The following is a 27905-nucleotide window of genomic DNA, read 5'->3' on the forward strand; positions in this document are numbered from 1 at the left end:
GGGGGGGGGGAGCTTTTTCTAATTTATATAAACACACTACAAAGGCTAAAGGTCGCCCCTACTGTGTAGAAATTACACTCTTTCTTCAAGTCTGTCCCTATTTGAATCCATTCCTGTCTTCTGTACTGACCTTCCTACACTGCAAACCTGATCTTGCCTCTCCCCTGAATCTTTCAACAGCTCACTGTCCTCTATAAGCTCCAGTCCAAAGTCGTGGGCTTGCTGTGCAAAACCCTTGGTCATCCCATTTCTGCCTTCTCTCCAGAATCATTTCTCCCCAGTTCTCCCCATACACACCTTGCTTCAGCTATGCTGGACTTTTTTCAGTTGTGGGGATGTGACAAAGTCCTTTCCACTGGCTTTAACCTTTTCATGTGTGGTTTATCTGGGCTGGGATCATCATCCGCCCCCATCCCACCACCTGACAATCTACTTACTGATGATGATGATGGAGGAAGAGGGAGAGGAGAAGAAAATGAAATGATGATCAAGATGATGAAAAACTATCATAACAGACTGTTAAATAGAACAACTTTTACTGTGCCTGGAAATGGACCTCGGATCCACAACCCAAAGCTGCAGATGCTACGTGTTCCCACATTCTAAAAAAGAGCCACCAAGAACCGGAGCAGAATGCTTCCCAGAGCTAAATGGCCTACAACAATCAACCCTATCCAGCACACTCACCCCTACTCTATATAAGCAGGTTGGGGGCGAGTGAGAGCCTAGTGGAAGACACGGGAGGGTTCTCCTCCCCTTCGTGCCTGCCCCCTCCCACCCAAAGAAGCCAAGTGAGGGGGAAGCAGCCAAAATACCTGTGGTGTTTGCAAAAATGGGAGACAAATAGTCCCTTTTCCAGTTAGATGTCTGCTGGGGAGGCAGGCCACATGGCACCCTCAGCCTCCCACAGATGCCATCGAAGTTTGCTGGCCTGGGAAGTCTTGGAGATGCCCCACCGAGAAGGGTGTTTGCCAGGTACATAGACCCATTGGCAAAGGTTTTGGGAGTGTGCTATGGGTTGGGGTGGGGGCATGTTGAGCTGAAATAGAATAGTAAAGAAGGAGCTGGGGGGCAAATCTCTCATGTGCCATTGCCCTTCATCCAAAGGCCACCAGGAACACACCCGTAGTCAAATACATTGGCTTTCTTACTCATTGTAGCAGGAGAGAATGGGCTGCATTCTGCGGAGTTCCCACAGTTAAGAGGGTGCTAGAAAGAACCTATTACAGGATTTGGACTTTGGTTGAGTAATTTTGGGGAAGGTCTAGGAAGCAGGAGTTCACTCTGGATGGAACAATTCTTTTTTTTTTTTTTTAAGATTTTATTTATTTATTCGACAGAGATAGAGACAGCCAGCGAGAGAGGGAACATAAGCAGGGGGAGTGGGAGAGGAAGAAGCAGGCTCATAGCGGAGGAGCCTGATGTGGGGCTCAATCCCAGAACACTGGGATCACGCCCTGAGCCGAAGGCAGACGCTTAACCGCTGTGCCACCCAGGCGCCCCTGGATGGAACAATTCTATGATTATCTCAATAACTCTTACCTATAGGGAAGGCATACTCTAGTAATAGAAATAATTGGTAAAGCAGCAGTCTTTTTTTTTTTTTCCAAGTTTTTATTTAGGTAAAGTAGCAGTCTCCTCTAGCAAGGGAAGGGGCACTTAGTATTATAGACAGCACCTGGTCTGAAGTAGGGAGAGGATCTTGCCCTTAGAGTCCTCAGAGGAAACCAACCCTTCCAGCACCTTGATCTGGGGCTTCGAGACTCCAGAACTGTGCAAAAATACATTTCTGTTGTTTAAGCTGCCTCATCTGTAGTATTTTATTACGGCAGCCTTGCAAACTAATACAGATGTGGAACAAGTAAAGAGATTGAATTAGTAACAAAACACGGTCCATGAAGAAAAGCTGGGGCCCAGATGACTTCACTGGTGAAATCTAAACATCTGAAGAAAAATTAATACCAATTCTTCAGAAACTTCAAAAAAAGAAAAAAAAAAGATGAGAGAATACCTCCTAACTCACCGTCACCCTGATACCAAAACCAAAGACAACAAAGAAAACTGTGGTCCAATATCACCAATGAATGCAGATGCCAAAACCCCGCAACAGCGTATCAGCAGACCAAACCCAGAAACATATAAAAAGGAATATACATCATGACTAAATGGGATTTTATCCAAAAAAGGAATATACATCATGACCGAATGGGATTTTATCCCAGACATGCAAGTTTGGTTTAACGTTCAAAAATCAAGTAATGTACTATGCCACATGAACAGAATAAAACACATCTTTATTGATCTTCTCAACAGATGCAAAAAAGGCATTTGACAATTCAAAAGTTAAAATTCCAACTCTTGGTGATAAAAGCACTCAACAAAATGGAGGATAGAAAAGAATTTCCTCAACCTGATACGACCATCTATGAAACACTCACAGGTAACATTATCCTTAGTGGTGAAAGACTGAAAGCATTCTTTCTAAGGTTAAGGTCAGGAGCAAGACAAGGACGCCCACTCTCACCACTGGTATTCCACATTACACTGGAGGTTCTACCCAGGACAAGGCAAGATAAATAAATAAATGGCATCAAGATTAAATGGAAGAAGTATAAAACTCTATTTGTGAATGACATAATCCTTTTTCCACACCCAGGCTTTTCATCTCACCAGAACTAAAACTGAATAGGTGACAATATCTTCTTTCTTGGAAGCAAGGAGTTGTCAAGCTTGTCAAGGCTCCATTTTCCTGCCATTTCTCCTTCCTCTGAATAACCACATCTGTTGCCGTTTTCAGGTGCTCCTCATTGGAGATATCTCACAGCCCCAGCGCCCCCTTCAGTGACGAGAATGCCGCTGCTCTTCTGCTTCCTGGTCAGTGAGGGCCCCCAAAGGGACTCTACAGTCCCACATGCTTGCATTCTTACTGCTGGCTTTGATGCAGGGTTTCAAAACACCATACAGCTGCTCTCAGTGTTCCTATGCACCCCCCCCACAAATGTGTGGAGCCTGAGGGGTTCATCTGGCTGTACACCCACCTGGGAGCTACCTTGATAAGCACCTTTACTGACTGTCTTCCCTTTCTGCCCACTCCCACCCCCCACCCAAGCCCTGTGCAACTGGTGTGTCCTTATGTGCCCTCTCAAGTAAACTACTGCACTGAAATCCTTGTTCTCAGGGTCAGCTGTGGGGAAGCTAAAACCACGACAGATAGTCAAAGCGGGTCATCATCACCTTAGCGGAACTTGACCAGTGAGTTCATAACGTTGCAGCAGAATAGGAAATGCCAGAGTGCGCTCTGCATTTGTTTCAATTTGGGACTCTATACTGGGTCATGTAAACTCTGTCTCACAGTGGGACAAAGGAAAAGTCCCAGGACAGAGTTTTAGGAAAACTCTGCTCCAAAGACTTTTCATTGTATGACCTTTTAAAGAGAAGTGTCACTTTCCGGAATATCTAAGGAGAGGTCGAAAAGCAGTGCTAGGTTTTCTGGATAGAAGCATGCTTGGTTTTTTTATTTCCCGAATAAATTTTGTGATTGTATAATTTTCAAAAAAGTTTGCAGGAATCCTAGTAGGGCTGATGAGAGTGACATCTGTATGTTGCTGGTGGCATCGTGAACCTCACACCGTGAGTTAGCAATCCTATAAAACCTTGGATTTATGCTAAGAAAAAAGAACTCTGAAGAACTAAGAGGTGACATGCACAATGATGCACATGGCAGTGTTGTATGTTCAATAAAAATGGAAAGAATTTAAATGTCTGGATAGGAGGGAATTGAAGGGCCTCCTCGCAGAAAAAGAGGCCCTAAGGGTAAGTCTGCTGAGCACTTTACAGAAAGAGGGAGGAGGAACTGTCAGTGGTTTATATCAAAAACCTCATGGGATGACGGGTGAAAATGGCTTCAGGGGCCTCAGTGGCAACCCAGCTGTGCCCTGTTCTCTGGAGAGGTTTGATGGAGATCCAGCACTGTTTAGAAGGAACCCAAGGCAATGAAACAGCTCTCTCGTGAATTCAGTACTCACACTTAAAACTTGCCTTGGCATAAGAGAGCACAGGGGGAGGAGTCAATTATGAAGTTGCAGAAAAGAGGAGTGGTTGGCAATGATTTGTCCTCTTAGCCCGGCACCCAAGACCACACCGGGCCTGTGGCCAACCGGGACACAAATCCCCATCTGGGGTTTTAAACACGAATTGTTCCTAAAAGAGTAATCAGTACTTAGATCTCCCAGGCCCACGGGGAATTTAATAGATTAAACACGGGGTCGTCTCAAAGTCCTTGTTGTTAAGAAGTATAAACATCTTGGCTGGGAAAGGGGCCGTCCCTGCGGGCGACCCCGAGGAACTGGGGAGCAGTCCCCCAGGTGAAGGGCAGGGGCGCGAACAGAGCGGGTGGGGTGCGTGGGGAGGCAGCAGGCGAGCGAACCCATCCCGAAACCCAGCGCCCCAGGGCTGCGAGGATGCCCCACCCCGCCGGCAGGGGCGCGCTGGAGCCCGGCGGTCCCGGGAGGCGCGGTCGGGGCGGGGCAGCTGAGCTCTCACCGCCCCGGGGTGTGGTTCCCGGGCCGGACCGGGCGGGGCGCCGAGTTTAAAGCTCGGGGCAGCGGGACCCAACTCACTCGCGCTCCTGCCGCCTCCGCGCCCAGCCATGGAGCGGCAGCAGCTGAGTGTCCTGCTCCTCGGCGCCGCCGGGTTGCTGCTCCTGCTCCTGCCCCTCTCCTCTTCCTCCTCTTCGGACGCCTGCGGCCCCTGCGAGCCGGCCGCCTGCCCGCCCCTGCCCCCGCGGGGCTGCCCGCTGGGCGAGACCCGCGACGCCTGCGGCTGCTGCCCGGTGTGCGCCCGAGGCGAGGGCGAGCCGTGCGGGGGCGGCGGCGCCGGCAGGGGGCACTGCGCGCCGGGCATGGAGTGCGTGAAGAGCCGCAAGAGGCGGAAGGGTAAAGCCGGGGCAGCAGCCGGCGGCCCGGTGGTGAGCGGCGTGTGCGTGTGCAAGAGCCGCTACCCGGTGTGCGGCAGTGACGGCATCACCTACCCCAGCGGGTGCCAGCTGCGCGCCGCCAGCCTGCGGGCCGAGAGCCGCGGGGAGAAGGCCATCACCCAGGTCAGCAAGGGCACCTGCGAGCAAGGTGGGCACGAGCGCTTTCCCTTCCAACCCTAACCCCGCGGCCGCGCGCCCCCTGGCGGATCAGACCCGACAGGGCGTCCGCAGTCCGGGTAGGACCCCTGTGGGCATCCCGGGAAAGGGATGTGAGGGGAGGAGTTGGCAGCCACTGGGAGGCATGGAGACGCCCCCTCTTCTCTTTTTTTGGTGGTTTTATTTTGAAAGCTTGTTGCTTGCGCCAAGAAGTGAGGACTGGCGGGCGAGTGTATATATAGAAAACATTTTCCGATACCACAGACTCCCCCATCCCAAAGGCTTACCCAGGTCAGTTTAACAGCTGGCAAGTTGATTGGCAAAAGCTGCCCCCACTCTTTTGGAAACCCAGAGATGTCATTTTCTCGTCTTTCTTTCTTGGCTTGGGTGGATAGGTAAAAGTGAAGTCAAGAGATGAGGGAAAGAGTTTGACGATGAAGTACAAAGTAAGGACTTTCAGAGAAGTTATTTGTCCTACGTCTAATTGGCTAGACTGTAGGAATTTTAAAAATTGGATTTCATGGTTTCTTAATATCAGAGAAAGTAATTCACTTACTGGAAATTAAAGAGTCTCAAGCAATAACCTAGCTAATTATTTGTGGGCAAAAAGTATAAACTCTTTGAAGAATGTTTTTATGATGTAGTTTATATTGTGAACCTTATGACTATTTTATTTTTCTTTCTTGTCCCATTTTTGTGCAATTCGTCCCCAGGATGCACTGTTCAGCAGCAAAGCCTTTGAGGTTCTGTTTGATCGTTTATTTTATTCCAGACAGGTCCAAACTTGCCATAAATGAAAGGGGAAAATAAGTAAGAGTCTGGACTTGTAAGGGAAAAGAAACCTCACAGATTTTAACTCTGTCTGAAATAACATTTTCCGTAAGCTGTAATTTCAAGGGAAAGTTAGAGATCCAACCTTGGCAGTCCCTCTCCCGGCCCCAGCCAATGTAGAAAAAGGGAGGGAAGCATTTCTCTTGAAACGACAGAAGCAGTTGCTTCTTTAAGCACAGCCCAGACTTTCTCCACACTTTCCAAATAATTTTTTTTTTTAGAGCTTTTCCCAGAAGTCCATACTCTGATAGGTCGTATGTCACTAATTTCAGAGTTCACTACTGAAAGGCTTAAATCGTGTAAACTTACTGTTGACTGTTTAGATTATTGTCACCTTAAACTTAGAAAATCACAACCCAAAATAATTCACAGACTTTTCCAACAGAAACAGTCATTTGTTCTTGTGGATCTAATTCATCTGTCATTTCCTGAAAAGAGAAATGTGTGCAGTTTAAAAACTCATTCCAAATACTGAGATTTTTTTTTTCTTATAAACATTCCAAGGGGAATTTTTCCCCATAGTCTTTCCAAATCACTGGTACTTGGTTATCAGAGTAGAAGGTTAACTGGGTGATTGTTTAAGCATTGTTGCCAATTCTAGTCTATAGCTGGTTTTATCCCTTTTTCTTCCCTGTTATGTGGGTCTCTAAACACACAGCGGGATTATAAAATCTTGGGATGGACAGTCCTATAGAACTAGTCCTATCACCTCATTGCCACGTACACCCGGTTCCTCAGCATCTTTCCAGACTGCAAACCCCATGAAGATACAGACCTGGTTTTTCTTTCTGTTTGGGAAAATGTTAAGGGAAATAACATCTAAAACTGGAAACCTTGACATAAATTAGCCTTTTCTTCCCAATCTAAATTTAGAGATATGGGGTCTAGTGCCTGGGACCATTTATAAGGGATTGCCAGAGAAAGCAGAAAAGAGTGTGAGGTCTACCAGTGTACTTTTCTACAACAGAGACAAATGGGGCTAAAACCAGATCTCCTAATAGATTTCTCCTGACGTGGAGGGGTTTTGACCATGACAGAGGCAAACCTGACAGAGTGCCATTTATTTCTGTGCCATTTAGTACTGGGGCTCTGCAGAGAATAGGAAATGCATTTTCTAGGTTCTTCCAGCCATTTCTACCCTGAGAAGAAACTTGTTATGCTTCCTCAGGTATTGAGAGGAAGGGGGCATTTCTGTTCATCTTGTTAACCTGCATTTAGTGAGCATGTAGCACGGGTCTGCACTGTGCTGGGTGTTCCGTAGCCAAGGATCTGGTGCTAGCACAAACAGATCTGGTCTTGTTGATTAAGAAAGTATCCATTCAGGGGCACCTGGGTGGCATAGCGGTTAAGCGTCTGCCCGGCTCAGGGCGTGAACCCGGCATTATGGGATCGAGCCCCAGATCAGGCTCCTCTGCTATGAGCCTGCTTCTTCCTCTCCCACTCCCCCTGCTTGTGTTCCCTCTCTCGCTGGCTATCTCTATCGAATAAATAAATAAAGTTAAAAAGAAAAAAGAAAAAAAAAGAAAGTATCCATTCAGGTTGCAATCTCACCTCCCTAAGTGCTTTTCTTGGAGCCCTGGAGACATTCCCAATCCTCCCCTTCTTTTCTGAGATCATCACTTACCTACCATCTGGAGAAAGATCTTGATCTGCTTGTTTTCTGTATCTGTGGTAAGAGGCAAAGCCATCTTCTCGAAAATATGTCCAAAAGGTAATGAGCTAATCATCTCAAACCTTGGAACTGTCATCATGAATTTAGTGCCATTAGATCTTATTGAGGTCTCTGACGTCATGAGTAAGTGGAAGAGGGGATTTGACAGTTCAGCTTAATAAAAAGTTATAGACGTGCTGAGATCTATAATAAAATCACACAGTTGGAAGAGAATATGGTGCTCCTTTATTCTGGTTCTTGGTTAACACCTTTTGTTCATGGTTTGTTCATGGTCCTTTAAATTTGAACTTCTTGGCGATTCCATTTCAGGCACCTTGGGTCTCTGTGTTTAATACTTTTAGGACCAAGCTCAAAGTACCTAGCAGGGTGTACAAGGCTCTTTACTATAACTATATTATTTTGGCCTCTTCTTTCCAACCCCCTTATAGTCCAGTCACAGTAAGTGTTGCTGTTTGCTGTTGTTTGCAATCACACCCTCACTATCTTTCCACCCTTTGAACTCCAGGCCTTCAAGAATCGGCCCATGTCCCTTTCTCTGAAGCTCCTGAACGCCCCCCACCCTGCTCCATCTACCCTCTACCCCCATAATGATGTCATTGCCCTCCTTTGGTTCTTTGTAGGCTTCCAGCCATTTTTCAACAATATCTATTGCACACATACTGTGGATATGTAAGCAGGAGGCATTCTAGCAGATCAGTAAGACACGGAACACTAGGGCCAGACTCCCAGGTGTGCATCTTAACCCTGCCCCTTTCCTTAGGCAAGTCACTTGACCTCTTGGGACCAGGTTTCCTCGCCTGTAATAAAAGGATTATAATCCTACCTGTCTCAGAGTTGCTGTTAAGATTCAGTATTGTGGAGATGATCCATAGAAAGCACTCCATAAATATTTATTATTGTTATGGAACTTGAAAGTAAGCTCCATGAGGAAAGGGAATTTTTGCTTCCTGATCTGTGCCTACATCAGTGCCTGGCACTGGTAGCTGCTTTAGACACACGTTGAAAGAATATATGGATTTGCCAGGCGTTCTTCTAGTCTCAGGGCAAGCAGCCTTGAATAAAATAAACAAGATCCCTTTCTCATGGCTTCTACTGTAAGCTTTCAACAGAAACATTTTCATTTAATAGCAGGTGCTGTGAAGAATGTACAACAGGGCAATGGGATGGAGGCTAGGGACGGAGGAGCAGTATCAAGTGAGGCTGGGCCAAGCATGCAGAGGGTCCATGTGAGGATTTCGGCCAAGGGACCAGAATTCCCGAGGGAAGCACAAGCTCTGCTGGTTAGTATAGCCTCCCCGTTGTCTCCAAAGGGCTCTTTGAATGTCTGTCTTCCCCAGTAGACGAGGAGCATACAAAAAGAGGGACTCTATCTTATAATTATTTACAAATACATTGGCTGGCAATTAGTTGGACACTTGGTAAATACTTGCTGATTAAACAAAGGAATCCATGGAAGAAAGGGCCTTCCCATTTGGAAATGCAGGCTATGGACTCTCCTACCTGTCTGTCCTCTTTTTTTCCTTGTGTAGTCTGCCTTCCTGAAGTCTAGGCCAAGGAATACATCTGACCATTGACTCATCTTCCTTCCAATGCTATCCCTGAACTCTAACATTAGGTGGTCACTTTTCTCCCCAAATCCCAACATTTCTTCATCCTCTTTTTGGTAAGAATTAGGTTCAGAGCTGCAAAAACTGTTCTGTGAATGGAAAAAGCTTCAGTAAAAGATTTTGGTTTTCAGAAACTCCTTTCATTTGATGGATTTTAAACATTTGCTCTTTGAGAAGCTCATTTTAGGTTATCAACATAAAAACGAGCCTATCATTTAAATGCCCATGTTGTATTACTATCCACCAATGAGTTACAAACTTGTGATATGTGATTTATAATACATATATATGTGATCTTACCCTGTTTCTTCAGTGAAGCTCCTAAAGCCCTTGGAATTTCCTAAGTGTGGATGGTGATGGGGTATCTTTTGCTGTGTTAATGAGAGACTTTGGGACAGAGGAGGGGGCTGGTTGCCTGCCAGTGGAACCAACCACCTGATTGTTGGGTGGGAACTTTCAGGCCCACCCCCCACCTCCTGGGAGGGGAGATGGGCTGGAGACCAATCATTGTCATCGAATCGTTAAATCATGCTTATGTTATGAAGCCTCCACAAATACCCAGAAGGATGGGTTCAGAGAGCTTCTGGGTTGGTGAACATTGGAGGTGCTGGGAGAGTGGCACTCCCGGACAGGGCATGGAAGCTCTATCCGTACCCCTTTCCCCGTTCCTTGCCCTACACAGCTCTTCTGTCTGGCTCTCCTGAGTTGTATCCTTTTGTAATAAACTGGTAGTTTTGTAAGTAAAACGTTTCTTTGAGTTCTGTGAGCCACTGTAGCAAATTAATTGAACCTAAGGAGGGAGTGGTTGGAACCTCCCATCTGTGGCCAGTCAGAAGCATAGGTGTCAAACTGGACTTGGGATGGGCATCTGAAGGGCGGGGGTGCAGTCTGGTGAGACTGAGCTGTGCAAGCTATCAGTCTCTCAGGTAGTGTCAGAAAAGGACATCCAGCTGGTGTCAAAGACTTGCTTGGTGGCATGGAAAAGACACGTTGCAACTGGTGTCAGAATTGTAGAACTTTACTGAAAGCTGAAACAGGGATTTGAAAAATAAATGAAATTATTAATGGTCTGGTTTACCTCCAGGGATGGGGGGAATGGAAGTCCAGGCAATACTTGTTAAACTAACACAGTTATACTATAAGATGGTCATGGAGCCCAGAGGAGGGGGATCCTTCACCCAGATTTGGGAAAAAAAAAAAAAAGAGAGAGAGAGAGAGAGAGAGCCAGGAATGACTTCTGATAGAATAAGGTCCTGAGACAGGAATGTGAAGGAATTGGCTGGAGCAGAGCTAGCATGGGAGTTGGAATGGACTTAGAAGGGAGATGAGATGACTATTAGCAGCAGAAGCACTAGCACGTGGTTCCGCGGGGCTGCCTTGCAGAGAGAAAGCAGAGGTGGCAACTGGACACTTGACAGAGCTCAGTGATGGAGGGAGTTTAGCTGCGTCGAAGTTTAGAGGCGATCACAAGAGCAGTGGGACCTAGAGAGTGATAGGACTGGATTTATGCTTTTTAGAAATCTGTGTTGGCCACCCTTAGAATGGATTGGCAAGGGGCAAACTGCGGTCAGACTCCCATTAAGAAGCTGTTATAGTAATCCCGGTGAGGGGTGCAAGACCTTAAGTTTCTCAGATCTTAGAAGCGTTGTTAAATCCAGGTTCCTAACCTGCCGGGCAAGCTGTGTGTTCTTGGGGAGAGAGGAGCCCATTGTGCTGTGCTTTTTGTCTTATAATGACTCCTTACAAAGTGTCCTCTCATCACTTGCTCATTAGCCAGCCCTGCTCTGGAATTATGGCCACTTGCTCATTTCAGGAAGCTCTTCCTTTCTCTCCATTCCTCTCTCTGCGTCCCGATCAGACACAGAAAAAGTCACATCCCAAAAAGTCTACCCCAGCTTTTAAAATTTTTCTGGCCTCATTTGCCTTTCTTGAGCACAGAAACTTCAGGACTTTGGCTCATTCTTATTTTACCTAGTTTTAATCACCACATTTCAGGGAAGATTTGAAAACCCATAGAAGCTTTAGAATAGATAGTAGGCCGCCTTGGAAAAGGGTCTTAAAGGACTAAGATTCTTCTCGAGGAAAGTAATCCAAAGAAAAAGTTAATGTTTCTTCATGGTTGGGAATGAGTTATTAAACAGAAGGTGCCTGACCTTCTGTTCTACAATTCCTCAGGAGATGGAATTAAAGGGCCTGGAATTAAGTAACCATGAGGCACATTTAGATTACACAGCGGGAAGAACCGGCTCTTAAAAAAACAACTGTGGGATACCGTAACATCCTCCTGTGGGAGTCCAGAGAATTTGTCTGAAAGATTCCCTTGTGGAGAGCTGAGAGAGAACCCAAGTGAGGAGGGGAAGCATGTGGAAGGGGCTGCAAAAAGTTTTAGAATCTTTGCTACTCTAGACCTGTGAGATGGAATGATTGAGCTAAGCAGGCAGCTACTGACACCGCTAAATCTGATTTCCATCCTTCCCCTAGAGCCTGCCCTCTGGGTTTACTGCAGACTCGGCTTCTACAAGAAGCTGCCTTATAAGGCTCTCCTTGGGTAGTTTAGTGACAACACTCTTGGATGGAGCCCAAGGCCAGCCAGCCTTCCTTCATTCTAAATTCCTCCCCACTGCGAATAAGATTATGGTGCTTCCTTTACCTCAAGCTACCCACAAATGATCTCACCTCATCTGTGTTTCTAATTCTAAGCCTCTTGTTTTCAGCAGCTATTAAGAAGGAACCCTGCATTGTCATCAAAAGAACTTTTAAGCCAGGGAGCCTATGAATGGAAACTTTTTTTGTAATTTACTGTTAGAAAGATTCGAGGCAGAAGACTTGTGAATGTATAAATGAATGTCAGCTTATTTTAGGCAGTTCTAAAGATTTACCCATGAGACCTTTACTCTTCGGGAAGGTGGGTGGGAGGGACTAGACATGTCTAAGGAAAGCTTTCCCGAGGCTGTTCTGGGTGGGTTTTTCAGGTCGATAAGTCCCACCACCCCACTACCCCACAAAGCCTACAAAGGAAAGTGAAGAGGTCAGGAGAAGAAAGCCAGGGTTGGTCATGGGGGGCATGGGTGGGGGGTGTTCTTGTTTTTGTTTAGTTTTTACTTCGCATTGATGTATTAAATAGTTTAAGTCTTTTATCTCAAGTTGGGTTAATGGCAGAATGATCTGGTGCCTTTGAAAAAGCTAATGTGTTGAATTGACTTTACCATTCTACAGCGGAGGGCGGGGTGCCCTGCATGCGGAACAGCTGGAGCGAGCGCGAGGCCCGCCTCCCTTAGTGCCTCCGTGGGTTCCCCGGGAGAGGAGCTGGGCGGAACGGGTTGGGCCCCAAAGCAGGCTGAGGTTGCAGAGAAGTTCTGTCTGAAAGTACGTGTGGTTCAGACCTGGCGACACAGACGGAGTAACCCCGTGCTGACAGAGCCGCCGCGTTCATAAGGCGTGAAGTCACTTACTGACAGTGAGAGTGCCAAGGACCAGCCCGCGTATTCCAAGTAGAGCTTATATGAAAAAGCAACACCCTCAGAACCGCAGGATGACCCATTTAATAAGTGAAGGACGGTGTCGTGTACCTGCTTCCCAGGATTAGTGCGGAGCTCAAACCGTGGAACGGGTGTGAAGTCACTGCACAGTACACAGCGCCCAATCAGTGCAGAGTCATTCTTGACGGTAATTGGGCGAGAACTCTACATGGTACCTTGTAGGTAGTGAGAATCACGGATGTTTGCGGCTCATTTACGGGTAACTGAGGGCTGCTGTGGCTGTTTGCTGCTTTGCTGCTCACGGCAACCTTGGCGTGAGAGGGACGTAGCCCAGATTCCAAATAAGGAAACTGCAGGTCAGCCATCCACACGGCCAGTAATCGGGCGTTTCTGGTGTGTAAATCTAGGTATTCTCCAGCTTGCTGTTCAAAGTGTGGCACCCAGACCCATAGCCTCAGCTCTCTGCACTCTCTTTCTCTTCTGTAAACCGAAAATTATTTCAAAATAAACAGTTTAAAACAAGCGTCAAGGGGCGCCTGGCTGGCTTAGTGGGTGGAGCACGCGGGCCTCTTGATCTCTGGGCTGTCAGTTCGAGCCCCACGTTGCGTGTAGAGATTACTCAAAAACAAAATCTTAAAAAAAAACAAAAACAAGACAACACTTTGGTGTGGAAAAAGTTTTAAGAATACCTTAACGAATTTATCTTCAATTTTCTCTTTGACGAATTGATGGCGTATAGATGATACATTCCTGTGTAAAGAGCTCTAAAAGAGCTCTTTCAATGAGCATAAAACAAATTTGTTATAACAAAGGTACTATCTTTGTTTACTCAGCTTTTTGTGGTAATGGGATGCACCGTATAATAAATGTCCAATTATACTCCGTGAAGGATGGTATTTCTTAAATGAATGTATCTGAGGGGGCCCTATACAGATACCTGAGCTCCGTCTAGGGTCAGTCCTTCCAGGGCCAGGTGGGGAAGTCTCCTCCGTTGCAACCAAGAGGCTTTTGAAAGGCTAGTGTGCTGGGAGCAGCTGGCCTGAGTATTTTCCCAAGCAGGACCTCTCGGGCCATAACGTGTGTGCGCGCGCGCGTGCGTGTGTGTGCGCGCGCACTGTTTGATCACGTGCCAGCCTTGCTGGTAACTCCAAGTGGGGTGAAGGAGAAAAATCCACTAAGATCACTGTCAACACACTCCAGGGTTCCCTTTCACCTGAAGTTGTAACTGAGTGCTGACTGAGCCCTGCCCTCCCTTCCCCGCCCCATTGTAGGGCTGCTCTGTTTAGGGATTGAAGCATATTTTTGTCCGTCAGGTGATGACTTGCAAAAGAAGGAGGCTCCTTGTCGGGGTTTGAGAACTCAAGCATAATCCATTTTGACTGAGAGAAAAAAAGAGAGCACTTTAATATTCTAACAGGCAGAAATGCAGCTGACTTCAATCACCCTGTCCTTTCATGTTGTTGTTCTTGAAGAAGGGACGTCTCCAGCTTTTTTGGAGGCTGTCTTTTCCCTGAGTGAGAAAGGCTCAAAGACATTTCATTTACATCACGGCAGATAAGCCGGCCAGCGGTCAAGTGGTTGAATGGGGAAAGCTTAGCTCTAACATCTGTTCTGCTCTCTTCTGGCCTGACCCCAAGCAAGGGAGAAAATGTTATCAAGAAATAGATCTCCTGGAACATTCAGAAGGTTTTGAAAGAGACCACACAGAAATGAGGCTTTCAGAATTTGTCTGGGTTGCCCGAGCCTGCCGGATGCAAAGCCTGCTCCTTCTCCATGGGAGCTTTCAGAACTTTGTGCTCAGGGAACAGAAATCCGAAAGTGAATTTCAGTGGCAGCTGCAGCAATTACCCTGCAGCCCTGGCTTCGGAAGGACCCCCCTCGGGAAGCTGGGAAGCCGTGCAGCATGTGACCGAGAGTGAAATGCTTAGGCAGCAGCGCCACTCCCAGTTAGAGGAGGCGAGGGGAGGGAATTCATGCAGCGAGGCTGCTTATTAGAGATGCCCAGCCCAGCTGGAGAGGGCAGGCTGGGGCAGAGAGCAAGAAGCTGCCCAAGTTTTGACAGGCTAGCGCTTCGGAGCCAGAGGCCCCTCTCTGCTCCGGTGTGTCTCAGATCAGAGCTGCAGAGAGGCAGGAGAAGCTGATGCAGCTTGGCTCTTTCTGCACCACCAAGCCTTTGGATCGCTAGAGGATAACTGTCAGGGCCGGGGCAGGCCTGTTGGGACCCAGTTGTGATGTGGGAATGTAAGCGGCCCCTCCCTCATTCCTGCCTCCTTGGAGGCCTCTTTTTTTTCACTCGCTCTGCCTGGCCTGTTCTTGCATGCTGCCCTTTTCTCCTGCCTGAGCACAAAGAAATCTGGTTTTCTCTCTGCAACCCCAACCCTTTGTTAGTCACAGAGCTTGGCCAGCAACTTTATAAATGGTGAACTCTGCTCCTCCTGGGCCCCCAGTTCCATCCCCAGAATCCTGAGCCACACCTGGCATTCCCCTGTAGAGGGCGAATAAGCAAAAAGTTGGCATGCCACCTCTGAAAGGTCCGGGAGATGGTTGTCCTTCTTTTCTTTATGCTTCTTTGGGATGAAGTTTTTTTCAGATGCTTTAGGATCCTGATTTATTCCATGCATCACCCCAAATCCAGTGCCCCCCCCCAGGTCCAGTCCAGAAGGTAGGGGAGATAGCCATAACCCACTGGTGACCACGGGCTTGATAGGTCTCCAAGGCCGACCCCAGGCCTGACCCTACCAATTGTCTTCAATTCTTATGACTTCTGGGTCCCCCAGCAGCCAAAATCTGACTGATACAAGTGAGGAAATACAGCAGAGAATGGTTAAGGATGTGAACTTCGGAGCTAGACCACGTGAGTCAAATCTCCCTTTGCCACTTACCTACTGGTGTGACCCTAACCTCCTTGATTCATACTTTTCTTGATTGCAAAGCAGGTACAATATTAAAGTCTGCCGCTTAGGATTGTTGGGAGCTTAAGTGAGCTAATACATGAAAAGCATTGGTACCTGGCGCATGGAAAAGTCTCAGTAAATGCTGTTTCATTTCAGTTTTTACTGTTACTAGCATTATAAACCCTGATATGAGTTAGTTCATAAGCACCTTGACTCTGACATGTTGATGTCTTTGGGGGGTGGGAGGGAGGGAGAGAAAGAATCTTAAGCAGGCTCCGCGTCCAATGCAGATCCCAACTTGGGCTCCATCTTACAACCCTGAGATCATGACCGAAATCGAGAGTCAGATGCTCAACCAACTGAGCGACCCAGGCCCCTGACATGTCTTACTTTGACCAATTCAAATGTAATACTGCCCTATGTATCTCCAGGTTAGATCTGAAACCTGTGTTTAGATCTATGCAAACAAATGTCAGGGTGCTGTTCCTACAAACAAATCCCTGAAAACTTTCATCTAGTTCTTGTTCTTGCTCTTCAAGGATTTCAGGACAGGGAGTCCTGCTCTATCTCTGAGAGATCCCAGAGCCAAAGGCAGTTACGTGGGAAACCCCTGGGATACTGGCCAGAGGGTTCACTTTGCTTTACAGCATGGAGATTTCCATCTTCATGTACCAGGGTTTTTTTCTAATAGCACCTTTCAGGTATAGAGGATAATTTAGATTCAAAGGACACTAAAATAAATTTTTTAAAGATTTTATTTATTATTTATTTGAGAGAGAGAGAGAGAGAGCGTGCGCGAGCAAGAGCGGGAAGAGGGAGAAGTAGATTCCCTGCTGAGCAGGGAGCCCGACATGGGGCTCAATGCCAGGACCCTGAGATCATGGCCTGAGCCGAAGGCAGACACTTAACCAGCTGAGCCACCCAGGCGCCCAGAGGACACTCAAATTAAGTAATTCTTGGTCTGTTCATTCCCTGCATATATAGGAAAGGTTTTACAGGTTTGTTGGTTGGTTCATTTAAAAACAAAAACAAAAAATCAGATATTGGCTCCAAAGAAGAATATGAACCCAAATCAGAATTGGCAAAGAGTATTAGTATTTATTAGGTACATATTGGGTATTATCCTTGACTCCTAGAGACTTATTGTTGAAAATAATAAAGCCCTTTGCTTGCAGTTCATATATCTTCTCTTTGGCTTTCACATGTAGTCTCAGCTTAGCAGGAATTCATTTACAAAATCAAAACATTTAACTATAAACAGACATCTGTAGACTCAGGAAGGTATCCACTTAGGTTGGTTCTTTGCATCTACTTGAAAAGTGGTGCCATCCACCTCCCAGCACAGGGAGGAGAGCAGAAGAAAGGAGGGAATGGAGAGGAAGTTTAAGAAGCTAGGTAACTTTTCAGCTCCACCAGCTTCCGCAGTTTTGGGTGAAATTGACAGTACCCTGGAACCACCAACTCTGCCTGCACACCGTGTGCTCTGTCGCATTCTAAAGCAGTGGTTCTTCACCTTGGCTGGACATCAGAATCCCCCGGGGAGTTTTATAAAATTCTGATGCCCGAGTTCTCCTGCAAGATTCTGATTTAATTGGTTTGCTCATGACCTGGGCAGCAGGACTTTTACAAGCTCCGAGGTGATTTAATGTGCAGGCCAAGTGCAGAACTATTGTTCTAAAAAGACTTCAAGCGACTTTGGGGGTGCACCATTTCCTTAGGCTAACTCTAATAATGATGGGCCAGTTTTTGCTCCATTTGTCCAGCAGGTAATGTCTCACAGCAGGGCGACTTTTCAGAGTATCTAGTTCACCGTGGGAAGGGGGAGCCCTAGAAAACGGAGCACTCTGTCCCATGCGAGCAACAGGCAGGTTTGGCTGCCGCTTATCTCCTTGGCGGTTTCAGTGCTGTTATCGGAGTCAGACAGAATGGAAATATTTCTACATCAGTATTTGTTGGTATTCATGGAAGTTGGAATACCACAATACTTTAGGAAAAGTACTAACCTAAAGCCACACAACTCAATCTTTCAATCCTGTCACTAGCACGTAAGTTCCCTGAGCCTAGTGCTTTCTGTTTTGTTCACTTTTGAATCCCAGTGTCTAAACTTGGGGTAAGATAGTAGGTATTCAATACATGTTGAGTAAATGATTGAATAATTAAGAGTGGATTATAATGTGCCCTGCGGGGAAGGGGAACCTTCACACTGGTGGAAGCCCACCCTTTCCCGGTCACTCACCACATTGGGATCTCCAACAGGGAGAGGTCAGTGTCCAGCTTATAGGGCCCCCAGCCTGTAGAGAATCTTTCGTCACTTGGCTGAGATTGTCCTAATTGTCATCTTCTCAAATTGCCCCGTACACTCACATCCTACCATCACAACAACGGAGACTGAGAGTAAATGTTCTGTTCAATTTTATCCTCTCCCCCAGTCATCTCCCAGGCAGCGGTAGGAGACAGTATTCTACCACCTGCTGTGTGACTTGGGAAAATTGACTTAACCTCTCTGAGCATCAGTTTTTCTCATCTGTCAAATGAAGCTGCTACCTACCTCACAAGTTGGTTGTGAGAATTACATGAGTGAATGTATTTTAAATGTCTAGCCCCGTGTTTGGTCCACAATTGGCCCTTCATGAAGATGACTTCTGGTCTGTGTCCCCCCTCAGTTAAACAACAGTAGAGGAAGATGCAGATTCACCTCATTCTCATTATTCGTGGTACTGCAAACCCTGAGTTAGTGAGCGCTGAACCACTGCTCTGAGGGGCAACACAGTTAGGTCCCTGCTCACGTGTCTGTCAACCAGTCAGTACATAACTCTGTTTTATGTGTGTTTTTGCTTAAAGACAACTTAACATATATTGTTGACTTGTTCACATTGAGCTCACAGCCAACAACCTGTAACTCCTGCCTGGAGGAAGCTTATATAACACATTTTCCCCATAAGACACACAGCCTTTTTTGCTTGGAAGACTAGAGAGCACTTCAGCACTACACTTGGGGACCATTTTAAACAGTGAAATCACCAGCAGGAAACGAAAATGCAAAAATAAATAAAAGTGGCAATAACCCACTGCAAAAGGGGATTCTTGTTTATAGTAGGAGAGCTGAAACAAGGCAGTTTGGCCTTGTTTGACCTCAGCTGGGACCTCATTTTTCCCCCCACTCTGCATGTACAGGAACATTTGATTTGGGGGTTACAAATTTTAGTGAGTGGCTGGCTCCACTGATACAGAATCCATGAGTAATAAGGATCAGCGGTTGGAAGTAGACCAGTGACAAGCATTAGGGAACTGCAGGGGTTCTGAGGGCAGAGCACATTTTGGGCTGTGCTTCCTTGGTGTACCCCAAAGCTAGCATAGTTCAGGGCACAGAGCAGGTACTTAGGAGATAATTGTTGGACTCTGGATCCAATTTAACAAACACATATCCTATCCCTATGTCAGCTGTCCCTGTGACAAGCTTCTGTTTTTGCCCTGCACTCCTCTGCAAGCAGGGTTCCTATTCCATGGGTGTTAGAAGGATAGATTTTATTGAGTTTTTATAGGGACGGCAGGAGGGTCCTTCCCATTTCTCTCTCCAGCCTTCCCACCAACTAGAGTCTTCTATGTGGCTTTTCCCTCACACAGAGCCAGGCTGGCAGGCACCATTCTTCACCTTCTCCGAAACCAGCCCTCCTCTCTGTCTAGATTTACACTCAGCAATTAGGCTCTGTCCTGGCTCCTCTGGGTTCACCCATCACTTCGCTCAGGAAACAAAGGTTACCTGGATCATCACTGTCATTAGAAGTCATTAGAAAATTCTAATGATTCCCTATGAATCATGTCAAGTACCTTTTTGTAAAAGCTGTGCTAGGTGCCGTAATAAGGAAATTTGCAGTGATGAGAAGGATCGTGCCCCATCTGTGAGGAGCCTGCAGACCCGTGGTGTGATGGTTTGTGAAGTACAGGAAGGCAGAAGAGGCAGTGAGACTAACATGAAAGAGCCCCTTGTGAGTCAGGCCAGTACAAGTGTGTAGCACTGAAGAACAACCTCCCCCTCGACTCTTTATTTTTAATCATGAGAAGGCTTTATTTTCAATGCAATTTCTACTAAAAGGGAAAAAAATGAACAAAGGTACATTTACATTTGTAGTCTATGAATACATAATTTAATTACAGACTTCATGAGCTTATAAATAATATAACTATGGCTAGATGTGTAGTATACAAGTGACTTAGTTATTACTTTGCCCAAAGTGACATTCTGGAGTGGAAACAAATGCATTTTATTTTTGTTTGCGCAGAATTGAACTAAGGATAGACTATTGATCCAAAACAATCTCAAAGATTGTGTTTACCTTGGTAAACACTATGAAAAAAGTAGTAAATTCTCTTTGTTCTACCTAGTTCCCTGCCAAGTGTATAAAAGCAAAATTTTAAATAGGTGCAAGTGACCCGAGATCATGAGGATACTATTTTGCGGTTAGTGACCCATTGTCAGATGTTTAGCTTTTTGGACAAACCACAGTGGGTTTTAAATTCTAGACTTTACTTATCCTTGTTAATTCACTTCAGCTGGTGTGCAGTTTATGTGTGTTCTGGGAATGCGAGCTCATTTAATTTTGTTTTCAATTAAGATTTTTTTTGTTACTGAAGAAAAACACAAACATTATGGAAACTAGTAGAATTCATTGAAATCAAAGACCATCCTTGTTAGTTTTTTTATTGTACCCATTCCATATTTTATTGTATTTCATTCTAGTGTTTTTCTCAGCATTTATTATATAATTATTTAAATAGTGTCATTCATGTTTTTTATATCTTTTCATTTACAACTATTCTCCATGTGTTTAAAATACAAATTTTATAATGCTACATGATCATTTGAGTGAATCCTAATTTACTCCAGCTTTCCTCTGTCACAAATAACCTTAAAATTCACATCTTTGGACATAAAGGTCTTCTTTCTTCTGCATTATGCCTTTAGACCCTCACATTGGAGTTACTGATTCAAAGGTATGGACATTTCAAAAAAAAAATTTTTTAATACGTATTGACATTGGTGATTCCATTTTAAAAATTAGCCTCTTCTTGGGGCACCTGGTGGCTCAGTTGGTTAAGTGTCTGCCTTCCTCTCAGGGCATGATCCCAGGGTCCTGGGATCGAGCCCCACATCAGGCTCTCAGTTCATCGGGGAGCCTGCTTCTCCCTCTACCCCCCACTCGTGCTTGCTCTCTCTCAAATAAACAAAATCTTTAAAAAAAAAAAAATTAGCCTCTTCTCAATTAGACATTTTCTCCAAAAAACAAAAGGCCAAAAGTAAAGCATTCCAATATGCAGTTGAAATTACTTTTGAATTATCTTCAGACTTGGATTATACTGTGACTGTCCCTCTCCAATGGCCTAGAAACTGATGAGAGTAGTACCTTCACCCCAGTTCCTGTTGATAAAATGTGCAGTGACTGCCAGCACCCAGGAGCCCTCCCCGTCACCAGGCTTGCCGTGCACTGGGAGTAGATAGAGATCAGCTGGAACTCCTCCATCAGGAGTTTGCTGCAATGCCTTGCTTTTGTTAAAGTCCAGTTTGGTCAGTCATACATTTCAAAATAATGGGAGCTGGAGAGAATATGCCTTTGTACATCAGTGAATTAGGATTCATTAAAAGCATGCGCCTCTTTCCTAGAGTAGCCTGATAATGTCTGTTGTAATGGCAGCCACCTGCTTGAGATCTAAATGGTCAGCACTTTGTGACCTTTGGAGGTATTTCTTTCGTGTTTTTTCACAGAAGAAAAATAAGAGCCTTTATAACTCTATCTGACCACAGTCAAACACACTGTCGATTCTCAGCATCTCGTTAAATACGGGTTCTGCCCATAATAGTGGGCCCAGGGCTCAGCCACCTCTTCCGTCTCGCTTTTGTGAGATGTACTGTTACACTCCAGCTCTCAGGGACAGCCTGTGGCCCGTTCCACCTATGACAACTGGAAAAGAATCTGCTTACTACATTTTACTGCACGTGTCCTTGCAGCTCTCCTCGGGTCCTTAGAGATTGGCACAGCCTGTCTCCTTTTACTCAAATCGTTCGTCTCCAGCAATTCAGCGACAGTAGTCCTCTCCGTAAGGCAGTTGCTCCTGCGAATATGGTAGGAACTACAGAGTGCTGAGGATAGATTTATAAAATGGAGAAGCTGCATGTGATTGTTTCAGCAGAAATTTTTCCCATATTTGACCGGGCGTTAGGAATAGAACTATATCCTAAATCAACAGAGAATAGCCCAGTTTATGAGAATTGTTACATATGCACCTATGTCATGTTTTTGATCCTCACAGGATCCCTGTGGTGTATTATCCTCACGTCATATATGAGACAACCAGGGCTCAGTGTGTCCGAGTGCCCAAGCAGAGCCCTGGTTAATGGGATCGCTGGAAGCTGGAGCGAGGGTGTTGCGTAGGCAGGTGTGTACGTGGGCGCACACGTGTACCCACATTTAAAGCCACGGGAAGCTAAAATGGAGTCTCAGGACCAGTTAAACACAAGAGATGCTTCATTCTGGTTCCTAACCTGTGGATTTCGGTTTCCTTTCCTAAACTGCAATCTCCTGTATTGATGCCACGTGGCCACAACCTCCAGTGACTCATTATCACCAGGGTACGGAAATGCATGCGCTTGTGCTGTGCTTGGTTTTGTTCAACCATCTGTGTCTTTTTGAAGAAAAATATCCAGAAACCTACAGCTGTTGTTTTAGTAAGTTAAAATAACTCGAAGTCAAGGTTTTGGCAGTGGCCCTTACCTAGTATGGCATGATAAAATTACTCCCGAAGCGCCCGTGATTACCTTGGTTCATTACAAGTAGTCCGGCTCCCGCTTCTGCACACTGCCGGCGTTGTTGGCTTTGCTCAGTCGCCAGTGTGTCATTCAGTTGTCTGAGGAAAATGCAAAATTTTTGAAGGGTAATCAGGTAAATCACCGCTTTCACATGTATTTTCTAAAAATTATCACTAAAAAGCAGAAGAACTTGGGGCACCTGGGTAGCTCAGTTGGTTAAGCGTCTGATTCTTAATTGTGGCTCAGGTCGTGATCTCAGGGTCATGAGATCAAGCCCTGAGTGGGGCTCCGTGTTCAGTGGGAAGTCTGCTTCTCTCCCTCTCCCTCTGCCCCTCCTCCCCCCCTCCATGTGCACACATGCACACTCTCTCTGTAAAATAAATAAAAATTTTTAAATTTTTAAAATATAAATTAAAAAGCAGAAGAACTTTGTTAAGGACAAATTAAGTTTTCAGTCAATTTGAATAAAATTGAGTCCTGGGAGATTTATGGTGTGTGTATGTGTGTGTGTGTGTGTGTGTGTGTGTGTGTGTGAGTGATCTCTGTGGAATTCCACTCAGAAGTCTTGAAACCAACAGGGTGTATGATAACAACTGAAAGGCCTAACTTTGAACACTGCCAAAGAAAGTAGGAAATAGGTTTCTCATGGGAGTATGACATTCATCTCCAACTCAAGAAGTTCTTAGTCAAAGAGGTGAAGAAATAGTTCTCAGCAATTTCCTGAATCAGTCATGTAATTTGGTTTGTGTGTGGTTTGTATTATTTTTTCGTTTGTAATTACTTGTAGGTTATGTAAGTCTGTGCCTGCTGAGGTGCTGTTCTGTACCCGTTCCTTCAACATATAAGGGGATGGTTGGATTTGGGGAGGGGGAAGACCAGAACGATCACCGGAAGAGAGCAACAGCTAGTGTCTCAGTAAGGAATGTGTTCAGCTGCAGGTGACAGAAAACCTGACTGCAGTGGCTCGTCCAACATGGGGTTTGTTTGCTTGCACGGTAAGGAGTCCAGGGGTAGACTGCTGCTGGTGTGGGTTTAACTGCTCAGCAATGCCCCTGAGGACCCAGCTTCTTTCTGCTCCACCATCCTTTGCCTTGTGCTGGCTTTCGTCTTCATGTTTAATAGTGTCGAGAAGGCTGCTGTGCTTCCGGCCATTGATTCTTAATTCGGGGTGGTGAATAGGACCAGGGAAAAGAGCAATGCCAGTTGTATGTCCCGTTTTATCCGGTGAGCAAAAGTTTCCCAGAAGCTCTCGTCTCAGCGAGTGTCTGCCTATTCTCATTGGCCAAAAATGGATCAGTTGGCTACCCTAGCAGCAGGAAGGACTGAGAAGGAGGAAGGTGGAGATTGGGGCAGAGTCAGCCCTTCCGTGTCTGCCAGAGCGGGGCAGCAGTTTCTCTCTGCAGAAACAGGTGTTAAGGCAAATGCAGAGGATGGCTGGAAGTTTAGTGTTTTGGGCCCATAGACCCCGTCAGACTTCACTGAACAGTAACCAGTCACTTTTGAAAACCAGATGATAAAATAGATGTCTGGAAAAAAAAATGAGACAAGCTAATTTATAGCAAAATATGTCATTCCCAAAATTAAGTGGGAAGAGATTCTATCGAAAAGGTGCCAAAGATCTTCACAGAGACCATTATGAAAGAAATGACATTTCACTCCTTAATTGTTTCCTTTATAGAAGGGATGGCTAGCAGATTTGAGGATTCCTGCCTAATTTGCTTTTATTATGTGGGAAGGGATACTTTGCAGGTAAACAAAAGGAAAAGTTTTTAAAAATTGTTTGTATGCAGATATGTGCTATGAAAATGCTTACAAAACAAGCATACTTCGTGCAATTTATGAAAATCAAACTTCAGTTCATCCACAGGTCTAGGTATGATGAATTATTACAGAGGTTAGTTACTAAATGCATGATTCGGGGAAGTTACTTGACACAACCGAATTCAGAGCAGCTCTCTGTAAAGTGGGGGTGGTACTGCCTACCCCGCAGGGCTGGTGAGATGAGGTGCCTGGCACACAGGAGGGACTCAAGGGCTGGTCGCTGCCCTCATAATTAGTGGTAGTGCTGATGCTTCTGGAACTGCCCTAAAACGTCATACCTTGGTACTTTTATCCTTGTTCTTCCCTCTTTTTCTAGAGATGTGGTGATTGAAGATGGAGGCAGAAACTGAGTGGTAGGAGTGGTTTTAGGGATTGCGGGGAGAAAATTAGGGTTATTCTTGCCCAAACTAGTCCAGAACCTCTCTGTTTTTATATATGTGTAATTAATACCCTGCCTTCTTCCGATATGGGATGTGAGTAGTGTGTGTCCCCAGGCTCTTCACGTGTAACGATAGTGTCATAAAAACCACTAAGCTTAGAAGAGAGTCCAGATTACACATTGACTAAATGTGTCGTACAGGCACACTGCGAAGTCTCTCGGGCCCCTCCATTTCCTTACCTGTAAAGTGGTGCTAGCAGGGCCTGTATTAAAAGGGTAAGTTTGGGGCATCTGGTTGGCACAGTTGCTTAAGCATCCAACTCTTGGTTTTGGCTCAGGTTGTGATCTCAGTGTTGTGAGATCAAGCCCACCTCGGGCTCCACACTGAGCATGGAGTCAGCTTGAGTTTCCCTCTTCCTCTGCCCCTCCTGTTCATGCTCTCTCTTAAATAAATAAACCTTTTTAAAAAAAGAAGAAAGGGGTAGGGTTGTAGGACATAAGCAAGGAAGTGGGTTTGAAAGCCCTTTGTAATGGTAAAGCTTGATGCGAATGCAAGATTTTATTCCTTTTGGTTTTACCAATTGTTACAGCAACAGCTCTCAAATATGCCCACTTAGTTAACTCTATTGTGTACATCTATGTCAGATGTTTACTTCTTAATAGATTGCCCCATGTATGCCTGCACCACCTTCTTCCCTTCAAATCACTACCAGCAAGTAGTGCCCAGGGACCACGAATGCTATAGTGTTAGCCTGAACCAAGCATAATTAGTAAGGGAATCTGCCACAACAAATTCATACCAAGAAAATATAAAGTACTTTAAAATCAGCATCAATTTGAGATAGTCTGTTCCTCTCCTGCCCTTCATTAGTCGGGTAATCAAGAGTTGGCCGTGTTCTTTCCAGAAGCTCATGTTGCATGTTGACCTGGAAAGGTAGTAGTCCAGGTAACGATGGCAACTTTTATGTTAACCATCAATCACTTTAATGAGTACGAGAGTGCATCCTATCACCCTGCCAGAAGATGCAGGAATGAAGAGTGACTCGTTTACTGGTTGAATATGTGTTTTCTCTGTGTTGGGTTCTGTGTTGGTGCTGTGGCCATAAAACAGAGTCCCGTCTCCAGTTCCAGTGTAGTAATGGGGCTGTGGTAGCAGACTTTGTTGGTCCCCTGAATTCAATCTCCTCCTAAAAGCAGAGCCAAACAAGGGTGGTTGCCAGAGGCTGGGAAGGGAGGGATGGTGGGAGTGGTTTAATGGGTAGTGAGTTTTAGTTTTGAAAGGTGGAAAAAGTTCTAGAGATTGGTCCGCAATGTGAATGTAGTCAGCACTATTGAACTATACACTTAAAAATAGTTAAGATGGTAACTTTTACGGTAAATTTTAATTTTTTAATAGTAAAATAAAGCAACTAGACACCAAAACCAAAACCCCATGGACAACATTTACCACACAGAGGTGACAAGCTACCCCCTAAAAAGAATCTCAAAATACAAGTATGTTAAATCACTTACGCCACAAGGTCTGCATGATGTCGATAGCTTTGTGTGAAGAAGCAGAGGGAAGTCATGAGGTGATGGACAGACTTGATTATAGGCAAATCCCAACACCACCAGCAAGTACTCACTGAAAAGTGTGGTGCCTCAAGTCCATTAGTGGGTGAGTGCAAGGGACTCCTAGAAGGAGATGGAGTAGTACAGACCCCATGAGCCCTCAAAACTGACCAGCCCAGGCTCCCTTCCAAGACAGGGTCCCCCACTAAGGAGCAACTGGTAGGAGTAGGATCAGAATTGGGCAGGAAAGAGACAACAGAGATGAAGGAAAGAGGAGGCCAGGTAAAAGTGAGGGGGGATTTAGCTCCTTGTGACTGCAGGACCACTCAGCAACAGCCAGAGACAAAGAAGACGGTCATGTCTTCTCCTGCATTCCACATCATCATTATGAGAGAAAACTTCTCTAGGAAGTGCTCCCGTAGATTTAATCTGTAGGTCTCATCAGCCAGAATTGGGTCATACCCCCAGGCCTGAACCAGTAACTGTCAAGGCGAATGAGACATGATGGGCTGACACCCAGTCATAATCCACCCCTTGAGAATGAACCTTCTCGTAGCACGTGAGAGCCTAAAGACCCAAACGCGGTCTGGTTGCCATTACGGAAGAAGGGGCCTGCCTGTTGGGTAAATGATCAACAGTTATTGCAACTATTTGCTCTCATGCCCAATTACGTTGTGTCCTCAAATATGGTGGTCACACTCCATCTGTGGAATTCTCCTGTTAAGTGCATTTGGTAGACATGTTATTAGACATGCAGAATGAGTCTTCAAGGGGGGACCTATGCAGTTGTGTGTGAGCGTCTTTTCAGAATACCCTTAATTCTCTTGGATAAAACAGGTACATGCTCTACTGCCATAGTATTAATTTAAATAAGTATTACTGACTACCTAATATATCAGTCATCAGTGAATTGTGGTGGGATAGAGATGAATAAGGTATGATTTCTGTCTTTAAGTTTCTTATACTATAGTATAAAGATCATCATTTAAGCTTATGACATAATTTTATTGTCTAAGTTGAATAAGTCTCAAGAAGTAACTGGATATCTTGTCAAGCAATTCACCCAGGGAGCAACTCAGCACCAGTTACATAAAAATAAAATTCTTCCAGTTAAAAAAAAAAAGAAAAATTGCTGGGGAAGGAAACAGCAAGGAAGTCACACAAAGCCAGTCACCATATTTTTAACACTAAGTGAAAATAGCACAAAATGGACTTCTTGAAGTTAGAAGAAGGTATCTTGGAGTACCTCCTTCTAAAAGTTCAGGAAAACCAATTTTACATGAAAATAAGCAGAAAAGGATTAAGGTTAATGCCATACTAGAAGAAATCACCTATAAGGACAGAAGAGAGAATAATATTCCTGCAGTTAATGAAACCATCCCCAAAAGGCATGTGCTCAAAACAGATAAAACTATTCCCTGCTATTCAAAATGAGCTCAGAGACCTATTTAAAAAAAAATAAAAGGTATTAAATAACAATAGAAATCCGACTTAGAAGAACTCAAAAAAGAGGTGAATAGTTCTAATTACAAATAAAAAGCAATTACTTCAGAATTAGAAACAAAAGCAAAAGAAACTCAACAGCAAATAAAACACAACAAAAAATTCCTTGAAAGAAATAGAAAGGTCAAAAGAAGGAATTTTTTAGGGGGGAGAATCTTAAGCAGGCTCCCTCGATGTGGGATTCCGACCTCACAATCCTGAGATCATGACCTGAGCCGAAATCAAGAATCTGACG

General features: G+C 45.2%; 1 protein-coding gene across 1 annotated transcript in view; it reads left to right on the plus strand.

Annotated features, from left to right (window-relative positions):
• Positions 1-4628: 4628 nt before the first annotated feature.
• IGFBP7 (insulin like growth factor binding protein 7) overlaps positions 4629-27905 on the plus strand; it is a 69525-nt gene continuing 46248 nt past the window's right edge. Inside the window, exon 1 of the mRNA XM_008701534.2 lies at positions 4629-5123. Coding sequence (XP_008699756.2) covers positions 4649-5123 — 475 coding nt within the window. The 5' untranslated portion in view covers positions 4629-4648. The remainder of the gene's footprint in view (positions 5124-27905) is intronic.

The sequence above is a fragment of the Ursus maritimus genome, unplaced genomic scaffold (genome assembly GCF_017311325.1).
Source record: "Ursus maritimus isolate PB19 unplaced genomic scaffold, ASM1731132v1 scaffold_8, whole genome shotgun sequence".
NCBI lineage: Eukaryota > Metazoa > Chordata > Mammalia > Carnivora > Ursidae > Ursus > Ursus maritimus.